This window comes from Lepidochelys olivacea (assembly GCF_965140295.1).
Source record: "Lepidochelys olivacea isolate rLepOli2 genome assembly, chromosome: 26".
NCBI lineage: Eukaryota > Metazoa > Chordata > Testudines > Cheloniidae > Lepidochelys > Lepidochelys olivacea.
In genome coordinates this window covers 5,033,994-5,048,651 of record NC_140436.1, presented here as the reverse complement: position 1 = coordinate 5,048,651, position 14,658 = coordinate 5,033,994, and the positions used below count along the sequence as shown (strand labels likewise).

General features: G+C 49.6%; 1 protein-coding gene across 3 annotated transcripts in view; it reads left to right on the top strand.

The window, feature by feature from the left end:
- Positions 1 to 14,658, top strand: part of GFRA2 (GDNF family receptor alpha 2) — a 96,374-nt gene that overhangs the window by 28,990 nt on the left and 52,726 nt on the right. For all 3 annotated transcript variants that reach the window (XM_084615215.1, XM_084615214.1, XM_084615216.1), the window contains exon 4: positions 12,468 to 12,816. In XM_084615215.1, coding sequence (XP_084471341.1) covers positions 12,468 to 12,816 — 349 coding nt within the window. The remainder of the gene's footprint in view (positions 1 to 12,467; positions 12,817 to 14,658) is intronic.

Here is a 14,658-nt window from a genome sequence, read left to right as displayed (position 1 = left end):
TGGAGTTCCAGGAGGCTGTTTGACCAGGTGCCAGGCCTGGGTGGAGAGGGCAGATGGCCATTTGTGTCACCTGCATTTGTGTCAGTCTGGACACGCTGTGATTTATGAAAGAGTCCAGAGGTGGGGGCAGGTCCAGCTGGCAGGATTCAAAGCAAGAGGTCTGGAGAAAAAGCAGAGTTGATTTTTGGTTGGTTTGGTTGGGTTTTTTTTACCTGAGGGATCTTGATTTCCAGATGCCCAAAATAGACACGAAAGGACCTTATAGTGGTAGGGTTTGAAGAAGGGTACCAGTATGAACCCTAAGCCTTAAGTGTTATACTGGGAGAAAGGACTTCTTTTCTGCGGGCCAGCTTGTGCAGCCCTGTGTCCCACTGGTGAGCACTTGCCTATGGAAGGCTATAAGATCCCTTGTGGAGTTAGTGCTCACCTGTCTAAGGGTTGCCCAAATGCAGAGTAGGAGTGAGGAACATCCAGGCACATGCTAGTCCCATGGCAAAATCGTGAAAGAACAGGTTAAAGAACACTGGGGAGATGTATCTAGTGGGGTCCCACGGGGTCAGGCCTAGGTCTGGTACTAGCCAATATTTTCATTAATGATGTGGATCATGGAGTGGAGCACATGGGTATAAAATTTGCAGATGACACTACACTGGGAAGGGTTGCAAGCACTTTGGAGGGCACAATTAAAATTCAAAAGGACCTTAACAAATTGGAGAATTGGTCTGAAATCACCAAGATAAAATTCAATAAAGACAAGTGCAAAGTACTTCACTTAGGAAGGAAAAATCAAATGCACAGCTACACAATGGGGAATAACTGGCTAGATGGTAGGCCTGCTGGACAGGGTGTAGAGGTTATAGTGGATCACAAATTGGATATGAGTCAACAATGTGCTGCAGTTATGAAAAAGGCTAATATCCTTCTGGGGTGTATTAACAGAAGAATAATATGTAAGACCTGGGAGGTAATTGTCCCTCTCTAGTTTGCACCGATGAGGCTCTAGCTGGAGTAATGTGTCCAGTTCTGGGTGCCACACTTTAAGAAAGGTGTGGACAAACTGGAGAGAGAATCCAGAGGAGAGCAACAAAAGGTCTAGAACACCTGACCAATAAGGAAAGGGGAGAAAAACTGGGCGTGTTTAGAGAAAAGAAGGCTGAGGAGGGACCTGATGACAGCTTTGAATATGGTAAGGGCTGTTATAAAGAGGACTGTGATCAATTGTTCACCATGTCACTGAAGGTAGGACAAGAAGTAATGGGCTTCATCTGCAGCAAGGCAGATTTAGGTTAGATATTAGGGAAAACTTTGTAACTGTAATGGTAGTTAAACTCTGGAATAGGCTTTGAAGGGAGACTGTGTAATCACCATCACTGGAGGATTTTGAGAACAGGTTGATACATACCTGCCAGGTCCTGGTTTACTTCGTCCTGCCACAGCACAGGGAGCTGGACTTGATGACTTCTCGAGGTCCCTTCCAAGCCCAACATTTCTATGTTTCTATGAAAAAAACACGAATAGTGGAGCTGGTTGGGAATCTTCTGTTGAATGATTTTCCCAATAGAAAACAAAGTTTCTGCAAAATCAAAATTTTCTGCAGGCAATATTTCATTTCAGTTTCCCAGTGAGGACAATTAAAATGAAATATTTGTTGTGGATTAGTTTGACCCAGATCAGAATATTTTATTGAATTGATCCAAAATGTTTCATTTTGAATCAGTTAAACAATAACATTAAGCTGCATTTTTCTAGCTCATTGTCTTATGGGTGTTGAAATTTGGGTCCCTGTTGTCTCCTACGAGCAGGGCTCCCTGGAGGACTATATCTCACACAGTGCAATGCGGCTCCCTCAGGAATGTCAAAATGTTTTTCAAAAATGTCTAAATGAAAAGTTTCTACAATTTTTTTTGAATTTCCATTCCATCATTTTTTTTTTTAATTTCAACTTTTCATCCCATTTCGGGATGAAAGCAAATGTTGATGTGTTGGAATTTCCCAGGGAATGGAAATTCCACCTTTCGATCCGCTCCAGTCAATGGGTTTAAAAGCAAGACAGATCAGCTGTACACTCAGGATATAAACATCTGTATACACCTGGGTCTATCCTAGTGCTTAGTGGGAGCTCTCTGCCCTGACAGTGAGGGGAGAATGGACAAGAAGGACCAGGCACACAATTTTGTCTTGATTCCCAGGAGAAAAACCCAATGCTGTATTTGGAACAGACTCTGGGTGCAACTGCTAAGAGGAGGGAAGACCCTTACCTGGGGTCAAGTCTGTCAGGACTCCTGGGTCTAGGTGTGCCAAAGAGATTAGTTGTAACTAGAGCTGTGTCAGTAACTAATTTTTCAGTTTGTGGCTGTCTTGTAAAATTGGGGTGGAAAAATAATTCTGGTCAACCTGAAACCAAAAAGTTGAAGAAAGAATGTATTTTCGGTTGAACAAAATGCTTCATTTTTGAGCTTTTTAAATGTATTTTTAAACTTTTAAAATATAAGATTGAAGTATATTTTGAAATGAAAAATTGTTTCAAATCAAAACACTTCAATTTTGGGGTGGTCTTTTTTCAGGTTTTTTTTTTTTTTTTTTTTACTGAAACAAGTCAGTGAATTTGACATGAATTTGTGAAGCATTTTGATGTCTCCTAATCTCCATTTTTTTCTTAATGAAAAAAGTTTTGGATGGATAAGTTCTCCTAGCTCTAGTTGTAACTCATGCTAACACCGTGGGGCTCTCTGCCTGTCACTGTGGGCCTGGAGTTAAGGTTGGCTGGGTGCTATAACTGTGCATTTCCAATCCTTAATAACCTTAACGCTGATTTCCTGAATATTTAATAGTTGGGTTTGGGATCACAACATCCTAGTAAGGATTTTTACTCTTAAGCTACTGATAGGAACTGTCATCTTACTTCCATCATAATGTAGGTCTCTGTCTTGAAAAATAGGTTTGAATTTGCTACTTGTTTCAGGTTTAGAGGTTCAGGCAGTAGCAGCTCATGGTTTTAGATACAGAGGTCCCAGGCTCAATGTCTACCGATAACCCAAACAAGGATGTTACATCTTTATTTTTTGGGGTGTTTGCAGTTTAAGACAACTTAAAGGGGCCTGACTTTTCAAACAAGGTTGAATGCCCTCCCTTGGAAAATCTTTAAACCCTTTAAAGAGTCTCAGGTTGGGACCCACAAGTCACTCATTAGCCCTGGCAACTGAAATCAAGTAAGAGCAGACTGGCTGTACAGAATTCAGTGGTCTGTCTGCCAAGGAGGAATCTGAGAACCTCAGATTTCTCTCTCTGTCTCGGTGTCTTTCCTTCAGTGCCACCCACTGAGCATCCTTTGGAACATCATCCCAGTCCATTTGTAACTTTTGGCCATCAGTTTTCATGACCACCCATCGGTGCTGCCTTTCCATTGGCTTCTCCCTCTTCTCAAGTCCCCTACATCTCCAGCCAGCTAAAACGAGGACTTGCAATGCCTTGACTTCTTTTCACCCATTCTCCTTTTAACCCTGGAGATGAATGCCAAGCCTGTACCATTTGCCTTCTCGCCAGCAGCCATGTCGCTATGGCTACGGAGTTCGGTTGTGGTAATATACGAGGCAGGAGAGGAGTGGAAGGGCCGGAACCTTATTACTCTTCAGAGGTACATTACATGGCTCATTGCACTGTCTGGAAGGTTAGGGCTTCTTTAAGAGTGTGTTCCTGCAATGGGGTAGGCTAATAGAAAAATGTCCCTTCAGACTCTTCCAAATAAAACCAGTTAAGGGCACAAGCGGCTGCTTTTGTCAGCAGTGAAGTGACATATTGCTCTGCTCCGGTGAGAGGTTAATGCTCTTAACTGCAGTGAAGTAGCTCGTGTGCCTATAATGGTTACACACTGTGCTGGCCATCTGAATGCTCCTGCCTTAGAGAGCTCACATGCCACAGCCAGGGCTGTAGCTCAGGGCATGGGTGAAGGAAAGGGGAGGCGTGAGCGCAGCCTGCCACCATTAGATTTTTGACTCTGCTGAATAGTGGGCAGATACTAACAAGTGACCGGTTACTCTGGGGTGTTGGTAATAGACCACAGAGCCTTATGCTTAGGGCCCTACCAAATTCACGGCCATGAAAATTGCGTCACAGACCATGAAATCTGGTCTTTTGTCTGCTTTTACCCTATACTATACAGATTTCACAGGGGAGAGCAGTGTTTCTCAAATTGGGGGCCCTGACCCAAAAGGGAGTTGCAGGGGGTTGCCAGGTTATTTTAGGGGGGTCGCGATATTGCCACCCTTTCTTCTGCGCGGCTGCCGGCCGCGGCTCTGCCTTCAGAGCTAGGCTCTCGGCCAGCAGCCACCGCTCTCCGGCTGCCCAGCTCTGAAGCCAGCCGCGCCATTGCCAGCAGCCGCGCAGAAGGAAGAGTAGCAGTAGTGCAACCCCCCATACAATAAACTTGTGACCCTCCCCCCCCCACATAACTCCTTTTTGGGTCAGGACCTTTACAATTACAACACCGTGAAATTTCAGATTTAAATAGCTGAAATCATGACATTTATGATTTTTAAAATCCTCTGACTGTGAAATTGACCAAAATGGACTGTGAATTTGGTGGGGCCCTATTTATGCTCTTTGGTCACAGGCTTAGAGAGATCAAGCTGTTATTGTCTGTCAGCTCAGTGGCCTGTGTGAAATGAGTTTGCCAGTTCTCAGTTTTATCCACCTCACAAAACATCCAGCATCATAACAGGGCAGGGGGAATAGCTCAGCAGACAGGTCACAGATGAAGGGGATCATAGATCTCCTATCAGTGCCCTGCTCGGTTCAGCTCTGAAAGGGCTAACTGAAGGCAGTGGCTAGATTGTTTTCCCTGAAGTAATGCCCAGGCAGGATCAGGACCCCTATTGTGCTGGGTGCTGTACAAATGCCTTGGCTGACCTAATTCCTACCCTAAAGATTCCTCAGTCTAGTTGAGAGGTGGCTCAAAGGGAGGATCATATTATTGCTGAATCGAACTCCTGCTTTTAACTTCTGAAGCAAAGGTGCTCCAGGGAGCTCAGCCTTTGGGTTCCAGACAGCACAGCCATTTCTCCCCCCCCCCACATTTTGGATTAAATTATCATCAAGGAAATATTTAGTTGGTGGAAAAATATGAAAAGTGAAGTGTCTGGAGTCAGGGATTATTAATTCATGGGCTGATCTATTCCGAAATCCAACCCCTGATTAACAGGAAATGTTTCTGGCAATTTGGTGGGGAGGGGGAGGAGTGACGCTTCTTATACAAAGGGGCGGCACTGCCAGCCAGAGGGGGAGGCTGGGATATAGGATGGGGAAATGCTCAGCAAAGGAGAGTGTTGCTTTCACGGCTGCATGGGGCATAATGTGATTATCCTCAGGTTGTCTCCCAAGCCAAATGCAGAAAACATGTTATTTAAATTTCAAAAAGATCCAATTCCTCGCCAAACAGCTGTCAGAGCTGCTAAGTGTCACGCAAAGCAGGTTAGAGCTGCTGCTTGGGCGTCTCTCCAAACTCCTGGAGGAATCACCGCTAGCTCCAGGGAACGTGAGCAGGAGGTGCCAGTTTGGGAACACGGGGAGTGGGTAGACATTTGTATGTTGGTCTTTTGCACCTCACTTATGCATAGCGTGGGATTCAGCCCTGGGTGGAGGAGCCTGGCTAGGCCTGTGTCCCAGTCAAGTCCCACTTTAGCCCTCTCTTGATGGATTAAGTGGTGCATATGTGACTGTCACCATCTTGGCCAACCCAGCGGGGATTGAACCAGGGACTGAAAAGCCTGAATCTCTAAAGCCTGAATGTCCTACACCCATCTGCCTGCACACATTCTTGCCTGCAGTTTCCTTTTCCCACCCCTTGCTCAGCTCCATCCCTTACCCTTCTGGTGCTCTTATTTTGTTATTGCAGATGATGCAACCATTCCTGCCCTGACTAGACTCCACCCCACCTGTCCTGCCTCAGACGCCACTCCATCACCATTCCTGCCCTGGTCCACCACCTTGTGTGCCTGTTTGCTGAGGGCTTCTCTCCTGTCCTGTCCTCCTGCCCAGGATGTTCCCTCTATCCTGCGCTCCTACAAGTTTCTTCTCCAGTGTCTTTTAAGAGCAGCTGAGGCTGTGGCTCAGTGCAGCTGCTTCTCCCAGCCCCTCCCTTTGTTCCTTCTGCCCTGCACCCTTGGTGCTGTGTCCATGCATGCATGGAAGTAATGAGGCTGCGAAGGGAGTGGGCGCTTCCCCCTGATCTGAAGCCGAAGCAACTGAAGCAAACTAGCTGTTACTGTTGTTTGTCGATAACGAGGCTGGGCCAGCCTGGCATTGATTGCCTGTGGGGATAGCCGTGGGATTACGGTAACCTTTTTAAAAGGGGCTGTGGAAGCAAAGAGGGAGATATTACATACGCCGCGCTTGCTGGCTGCAGAGCAGCTGACCTGATTGGGAACTCCTGAAATACCATCACCAATGGCTTCGGTGGTGTCTCCCTCTTCGCGTCTCCCTCTAGCCCCTTGTGTGTGTTTGTTTCCTGCATCAATAGAACCAGTGCCCAAGTTGGCACAATTAGCAGCCTGTGTTCTGAAGTGGAAGGGCAAGGGGGCTGCAGGGCGGGACTCAGAGGCCTCAGTAGAGCTGTTTGTGGAGAGCCCAGCAGGCCTGGAACAGCAGGGTGCTTGCAGAGCAGGTGAGAGGGCGTTGGCACAGCGATGTGGGGGAAGCTGCTAAATGCACTTCCATCATGGGGTCAATTTCAGCTCTGTTCTCCTCCATTTGTGCACACAGCTTCCCTTCTGGAGACCAGCTGGCTCCAGAGCTTTCTGTGTTTCTGGCTCTGGTATCCTTACTGTAGTGCCCAGTGGTCCCAACTTGGCTCAGAAGCCCCTTGCATTAAGCTCCGCAAGCACACATAGCGAGAGACAGTTCCTGTCCGAAAGAGCTCACAGTCTGAACAGATGAGGCAGACGCAGGGTGGGACAAAGGGAGGATTATTCTCCCCATTTTACAGATTGGGGTGGGGGAACTGAGGCCAGAAAGATGAACTGACTTGCCTGAGGCCACATAGGGGAGTCTGTAGCAGAGCCAGGAATTGCACCCACATTTTTTGAGTGCCCATCCAGTTCTTTAAGCACAAGACCAGCTTTCCTCTGTCTCTCTCTGTCCCAGATTCCATCTCTCCTCCCCTTTCATTAAAAGCTTGCTAGGTCTCCCTTGCAGTAGACACCATTACATTTTATTGGTACCCCTTTTGGCCTGAGCAGCTGCTTAAAATTTGGGACCCTGGCAGTTGTTCTAGTTGGGAGGAGAAATTGTTTCCCCAAACACAGGAGGAACAAAACAAACCCACAGACATTTTCTTTGTTGGTTGTCCCAGGCCTGCCTTTTCCAGTCAGCACTCTGTACCCAAAGAGCTTTGTCTCTTAGCTTTATCTCAGGACCACATTACTGTCCTTCCAGGCTAGGTCTACTTGGCTTTTTCTCTCTACTTCTGCCTTTTGTCTCCTTGTGTTGTGCCTCTTGCGTTTGCTCACAGACCAGAGAAACTGGTCCCCCAATCAAAGCCCTAGCCCTGCACTTGAAACCCCTCGAGCCACATGATTCAGCTTCTGCTCAGCCTTGCCATGTGCCTATGTTTTGGGTGCTGCTGCTGTAGCTTCAGTCACATGATCACAATGGATTCTTTACATTTATTCTGAATGAAAGGCAGTGCCCCTCTCTGACCCATAACAAGGCTTAGCTCAAGCCAGAACAGTGATCTACTGCCTGGTACTGTCTCTGCCCAATATTTGCAGTGAAGGGAACCCACGCTGGACAAGGTGGCGCTCTGAGCTCAGGCCGCAAGTTGGTGGTGAACGTTCATTCGTTTTGTGTGCTAGCAGCGTCTGGCTTTTGGCAAAAGTGTGAATAATGACACATCTGTCCCAAGAGCCAAAGGCAGACCCAGGGAGAGCAGGCATGGCTTCCGATGGCATTAAGGGACGTTAGCAGCGACTCATTCGAGACTCAGACTTTGTACCAGTATTTTGCCTCAAAATTCTCCTGGACCCCCCTGTCCTGGAGATTCTATGAAGCCTCTTTGTACAGGGGCTGATGGGGAGGGAGATGGATCTGGGGTACTGCTAAGCACCTAACTTCTGTCCTGGAGACCCTGATGCAGGCTCGAGCTCTTGTATCCCTGATCTGTGCACAGTGGGCAGCATACACAGGGGTTGCAGGTGCCCTGGAAGTCTCTGGATCATCTCCTGTCCCTGGAGGGCCCTGGGCCCTGTCCTACCTGTTGTGAGGGTTGGGATAAGCTCGGGGAGTTGGAGGGGACTGGAGTTGCCACTCTCCCAGAGCTCCCTCAGAAACCCCAGCTTCACAGACCCCATTGCCTTTCTGCCTCAGGAAATGTTAATGCTTCTACCTTATTAATGAGCTCCCCAGAAACTGTGCTTTTCCAAGTACAGGCTCTATTAAAATGCATCCAGGTCCCTGCAGGTCTCAGGCAGGACAGAAGCAGATGCTCACGAGGATTATACATTAAGCCAGCACTGTGCATCGATCCCACATGTATGCCAGTGCATCAGAATGCTGCACGCTCTGCTCTGTTAAGTATTCTGAGGGCTCTGAGGAGGGTCGGCCGGAGTCAGCATGATCCAGCTGCACCAGTGCCTTCTGGTCTAAACCAGATCTCAGATCAAATGCTCAGCGAGTGCGGGACAAGGTGAAAAAAGGCCCTGGGAGCTGGAGAGAAACAACTGCCATGTGTCTACCACCATACGTGCTGCCCCCAGGCATGTCTGCCTGCTTATCATCTGTCTATTGCTCCTCACTGTGGTATCTAGGGAAGGGGAAGTTGCAAGGTAGAACGTATGTAGCTTGGGAAGACAGGAATCTGGGCAAACTCTGTGCTCTGTAGTGTATTTTGCAGGGCAGGTTTTTAGCGTATATACTGTGTTAGTACTTAGCACTTGTCTAGAGCTTGGCAAGCAACTGTCCCAGCAGAGAACACTCCCCAAGCCACTGCTGGGGAAGGGTGTGGGATAAATAGCTGGCTGTGCATGCGTTGGGGGTGCGGGGATTGTAGCTGCTTCTGTCCCTTTCCTTTTCAAGGAGGGTGTGCGACATGGCACATCAGAGCCAGCTGCGAGTGCGATCACAGATACCCCAGTTCTAGCCTTCCTGAACAGGAGGCGCAGCAGGGAATGGTGCAGGTGGTCTGGCTGTCGGGAAACACCCAGTCATTCCAGTTTGGGCCTTTCTCAGCAGGCGGTGCTGCAGGGAGAGGTGTTGGAAGGCCTGAAATGCCTCAGTTGCAGAGATGGCTTTAGAAGCCGTCTGATTCTCTTAACAGCTGCTTCGGTAGGCTACAGCTTAGGAGGGCTGGCTGTGGGGGAGCTCTTGGTGGGGCCTGTGAGCACTGATGGAACAAAGCAGGGAGCGGAAAAAACAAAGCCAAGGTTTCACACCTAGGTAGCTGCTTGCCATTTGCTAATTACCAGGGCTTTGCAAATATTTCTGTTAGGAAACCCTCCTGGATGCTGCCGTCTGTCTCTGCCAGTGGAAACTGGGGAACAATGGGCGAATCCAGGATCCTGGCTGGTTTGCGGGGGAGGGGAAATTAGGGCAGAAATTACTGATGCAGTCAGATGACTTTAAAATAGCACCCCGCTCTCCTTGGGCAATTCATCCTTTTGACAAAAATTTCAGCCCATGTTCCTTCTCCAGGGTGTGTGTGTTTGTATATGTCTGTGTTTGGTTTTTGTTTTTGCTGATTGCTGGGATTTCGGGAGCAGATGCTGCACATCCAGCTGTGCACTTGGCAGGCCTGCATTTCCGCTTCTCCGGCAGCTCTCTTCACTTAACCGCTCCCCTTCTCCCTGGCCCTGCCGGGCTGCAAGCGGCCCTGCTGGGTCTCTAGCTCAGTGCTCTTGGCTTGGCTAGACTAGGGGCTGTCCGCGTCCATGGGACAATACTAGTGCAAGTGCCTAATGCAGGCAAAAAAAAAAAAGAAAGGGCTGGTGCTGGAGTGGTTTACTCCAGATATGCCTCCCCAGAGCCAGCCCTGTCTTGCGCCAGGGCTGGGCACCCCTACTGGAGGGGTTGCACCCATGTAGCTGTTTCGCTGCAGAAGCACTGAGTATACACTGGGTCTATGGGCAGGGGTCACACGGCCCCCTGGGGGAACCAGAGGGGAAGGTGCTAGCTGGCCGGGACCGGGCCCATCACAGGAGGTGATTCTGTTCTAGAGCTGGGCAAATAATTAATCCCTATTCATTGAATAATGGACTGGAAAAATAGTGCAAATTCATGGCATAAATTATGCACTGAATATTATTTGATGAGTTCTGATCCCCCTGCTGCTTCTCGCCTGGCTCAGGTTAACCCCTTCCATGCCAGCTGCATACCTCTAGTCTGAGCAGACCTTAGGGAAATTCGTGGTGAATACAGGTCCTGTTCTGGCTGCAGATATACACACTGATCTGGTGGCAGCTGTCTGTGACCCTCCTAACAGGAATTGGTCATGCGAATCGCAGGGTGAATACGCCAAGGTCTCAGTTGGGTGACAGTGCCCATGTTTTCTGACTCAGATGCCTGAGAGCGCCTGGCTAAGGGGCTCTGAGCTCCTGTGACTCTCATTGAAGTCACTGGGGGAGTGGTGGTTGCTCTGGGTCTGGCCCTTTGTGATGCTGAGGGCTAGAGTTTGCCAGCAGATGGGGGCAGAGAGGGGTCCTGTGCCAAGTTGGCAAATATGTTTTCCTAAGTATTAACACACTTTAAAAAAAATGCCCCAACCTCCTGGTGTTTCCTCGGCAGAGAACAGGAAATGGCTCTGGGTTTGAGCTGCCCACAACAATGAACCCTGCAGCTGCTCATAGAATCATAGAAGCAGAGGTCTGGAAGGGACCACAAGAGGTCACCCGCTGCGCATGGGGCAGGACTTAGAATATAGTGTACCTAGTATACCTGTATCTTTGCCCTCAGTCTGGAGTTCCAGCGACAGGCTGGCTCGGAGGGTCTGGGTTAGGCCTCCAGGGTGCTGCCTTGGTGGATGGGTCTGTGAGGGGCAGATGGTTTGCTACAGTGCGTGACCAATCAGATGGACCATGCTCTCGTCTTCCCAAGCTCCATTTGCTCAACTGGGGCACCTTGCTGGTGGATGAAGGGTAAAATCTGTACCTGTTGGCAGACTTGTACCCTCCTAAGGGCTACCCTCTCTGGAGAAGTGGGTTCCAAGCATCTATTCATCCTTGGAAATCAGTTCTCTGTGCGAGACACCCTGACCTCGATGCTCCGCTGAGCCTGCCTTTGCATTCTTATTGACACGGCTTAGGCAGCGTAAAGGAGCCTGGGGCCTTAGTGTAAATAGGAACCAGGTTCCTCTTGTGATCAGTCACCAGTCCACTGTCTGTGCAAAATGCTACCAGTGTGGTAGCACTTTACACCCACGCTTTACTGGTGGGATTGACTGCGCCCAGTGCAGGGCACCGGATTGTCATCCCCTCTTCTTTGCATGAACGGTGCAATTCACCCCTAGGTAAATAACACAGGCGAGGTCCTTGCATCTCACTTCTGGCCGAAAGGGAGAATTTTGCCCTGTTACTTGAGGTGACCCCCTGCTAGTAGCAGCTGGCCCAGCACCTCTGGGTCAGGCTGCAGTGGCTTACACAGAGATCATAAAGTAGCACCAACTACCATGTCATTCACCACATGCCTCTCGCTGTGCAGCGATGCCAGCATCCCACACTCTCCCCGGGGGTTTATTTACCCAGTAGCTAGGCAGTGAGCCATTGCCACTGCTGCATTTTCACATGGTTTTTGTAGGAATTGTACCAATTTGTGCTATGCTCCTATGTCTATATACAGACACTTTTTTTTAAAAGCAAATATCTTCTGTGTTCAGGCTTTGATTGGGAATGAGCCAAGCTGTAATTACAGCGGCATTAGTGAAAGAATATGCTGGGAGAGGGGGGAGCAAAGCACCCAGGAAACCTAAAAACGGCCATAAATTCCTAGCTGGACCATTGTCTTCCCCACCCCTCACCCCTTATGGCACCCTAGCAGCTGCCCTCCTCTTGTCCTTGCCACAGGTACCTGCAATGCAGAGGTGTCTCTTCAAGGTATGTATTTTAAATGGAAGGAAGCGTTGCCAAATAACCAGCTCGGTGCCTCACCACATGCGGTTGCCACACTGCTGTGTGGCATCCCGGCTGGCAGGAACGTGGCTGATGACTGCTGCGTTGAATGAGTGGCTCAGCTGGGTTCTGGTGATGCCTATCCCATTCGTAGTGTAATAGGCACAGCGCGGTGTGTGCCTGGACACTGCAGCTGTGTCTTGGTGCGGGGGCAGGCCAGAATGCTGTAGCTGTGGCCACCCTGTCCTGGACCCCCTAGTTACATACACCCTCTCCTCTTCACCTCTAGTCTCGGGGGATGTCAGCAGCATCAGTCACTCTGCCATCCCTCTGAGTAACGCCCATCCCCTCTCCCTCTCCCTCTCTCTGCTTGGACAGGAATGGATCCTGCCACCAACTCCAAAAGTAACCACTGCCTAGATGCAGCCAAAGCCTGCAACCTGAATGACAACTGCAAGAGGCTGCGCTCAGCTTACATCTCCACCTGCAGCAAGGAGATCTCGGCCACCGAGCACTGCAACCGCCGCAAGTGCCACAAGGCCCTGCGCCAGTTCTTCGACCGGGTGCCCAGCGAATACACCTACCGGCTGCTCTTCTGCTCCTGCAAGGACCCGGCCTGTGCCGAGCGCCGCCGGCAGACCATAGTCCCCAGCTGCTCCTACGAGGACAAGGAGAAGCCCAACTGCCTGGATCTGCGGAACATGTGCCGGACGGACCATCTCTGCCGGTAAGAATTGTCCTCCCTCCCTCCCCCGCCATGTACACGTGCACGCTTTGTTCATGGTTCTCTACCTGCATGGCATGATGGGGAGACTAGGACAGGGATGCCCCACAGACCCTCATGGGGCATTCCCTGCAGAGCTGGTGGGGTCCAAAGGCCTGATGGCAAATACTTTTCCATCTGCCTGGTCTCCTAACAAACCTGGATCCTTCCCGGTCCCTCCAAGGAGCCAGGATATTGGAGGCGGGGTAAGAGAAGCCTCCTCTTCCATTCACAACACTTCTCACCTCCCACCTGCACACGCCAAGCTAAAGAGTGGGCAGAGGGGATGTTGTGCTGGAGTGTGGAGGGAGGCAGAGAACAGTCACAGCACCGCATCAATACAATGATGCAGTGATTGTGTGGCCTCCTCTGGCTCCCTTGCAGTGCTGGGGTGTGCGGTTGGTCTGTGTACAGGTTTGCAGTGGTCTCTTCTGCACTATGCTCTGGCAGAGCTGGTTAGCTGCTGGCAGCTGGGTTTATGCTGGTTCTGGTTGTTTGGTTGTTCTATGGCTCCATGCTGCATTTGGCTGGTTGGCTCTCTTCTAGGTTTTTAAACTACTGAGTTTGGGTCAGATTGTGTGCTGGTGTGAATTGGTGCACGGTTCCATGGACTCAGTGACTCCAGGGACCCGGCATGCCCTTAGACCAGGGCGGTGCAACTCTAGTCTCTGACATGCTTGTCATGACATGGTGCTTCCATGTTCCACAGTAGCTACCTTGCTATGTAGTCCATCCGCTGTGGATTCCCTTTGCTGGTTTTAACTCACAGGAGCCTGTGATTTAAGAGATTAACTCAGATCCTTCTTGGTCACCCCTCTTGCTGTTGGATGAGTGTGTGGTGTTGTAAACAATCCCTGATGGCTGCAGCATTTCCGCTGATTGCTGATTGGTGTCTGGGGGATCCTGTACTGAGGTATAGCCACTCGGTATACAGTGGTACAGCCTGCGGACTGAGTGTTCCATTATACATTGGTGGGATACTAGAAGAACTCAGGCTTGATTGTGTAGTCCAGGCTCTGTCTGCTGCTGGAGAGGAGCTTTATTCCTTATCCAAAGACTTGGATGCTTAGAGGTGTCCCCTCTGCTGGTTCAATCATCGCCTTGGCAGTGATGTTCTGTCACAGCTGCTCAGATTCCTTCCTCTGTCTACTGGCATGTTTAATCTGTCTCTCTGTCTGCCTAGTCTACCCCGGCCTAACCTTTCTAGGTATTTACACCGGTCTCATCATCACGCCATCCGACCTTCCATGGGGAACGGCTACAACTGTACTTAGGAATTTGTCTTAAGTCTTTGTCTAATGTCATTGGCTTGTTGGAAGCGCCGGGGAATTTAGCGCCCAGAGCTAAAGAGGGTTTTACGGAATCTGCTCTATGCGGGGAGCTGATTGATGTATTTCTGTGTGTGACCGCCTTCCTCATTACATTTTGAATTTTGACAAACCAGGGAAAGACAGTTTTCCCTGTTGGTTTTTATTTCACTAGCACTACTAACAAGCCCAGTCTTGAGGGGAAGTACCGTCTAGACTCTAGCGGTTAAGGCCAGGGAGTGGGAGTCCAAAGATCTGGGTTCTATTCACCAACTCAGCCAGTGACCTGCTGTGAGATCTTGGGCTGGTCACTTCCCCTCGCTGGGCCTCCCGTTCCCCTCCCACCCTTTCTCTGTCTTGTCTATATACACTGTGAGCATTTTGGGCCTGGGGCTGTCTCTGATTGTGTGTTTGTACAGTGCCTAGCATGCTGGGGCCTGGAGCTCTGTTCAGGCTCTTAGTCATTGCAGTAATATAAATAGTAAGACGTAGTAGGTAA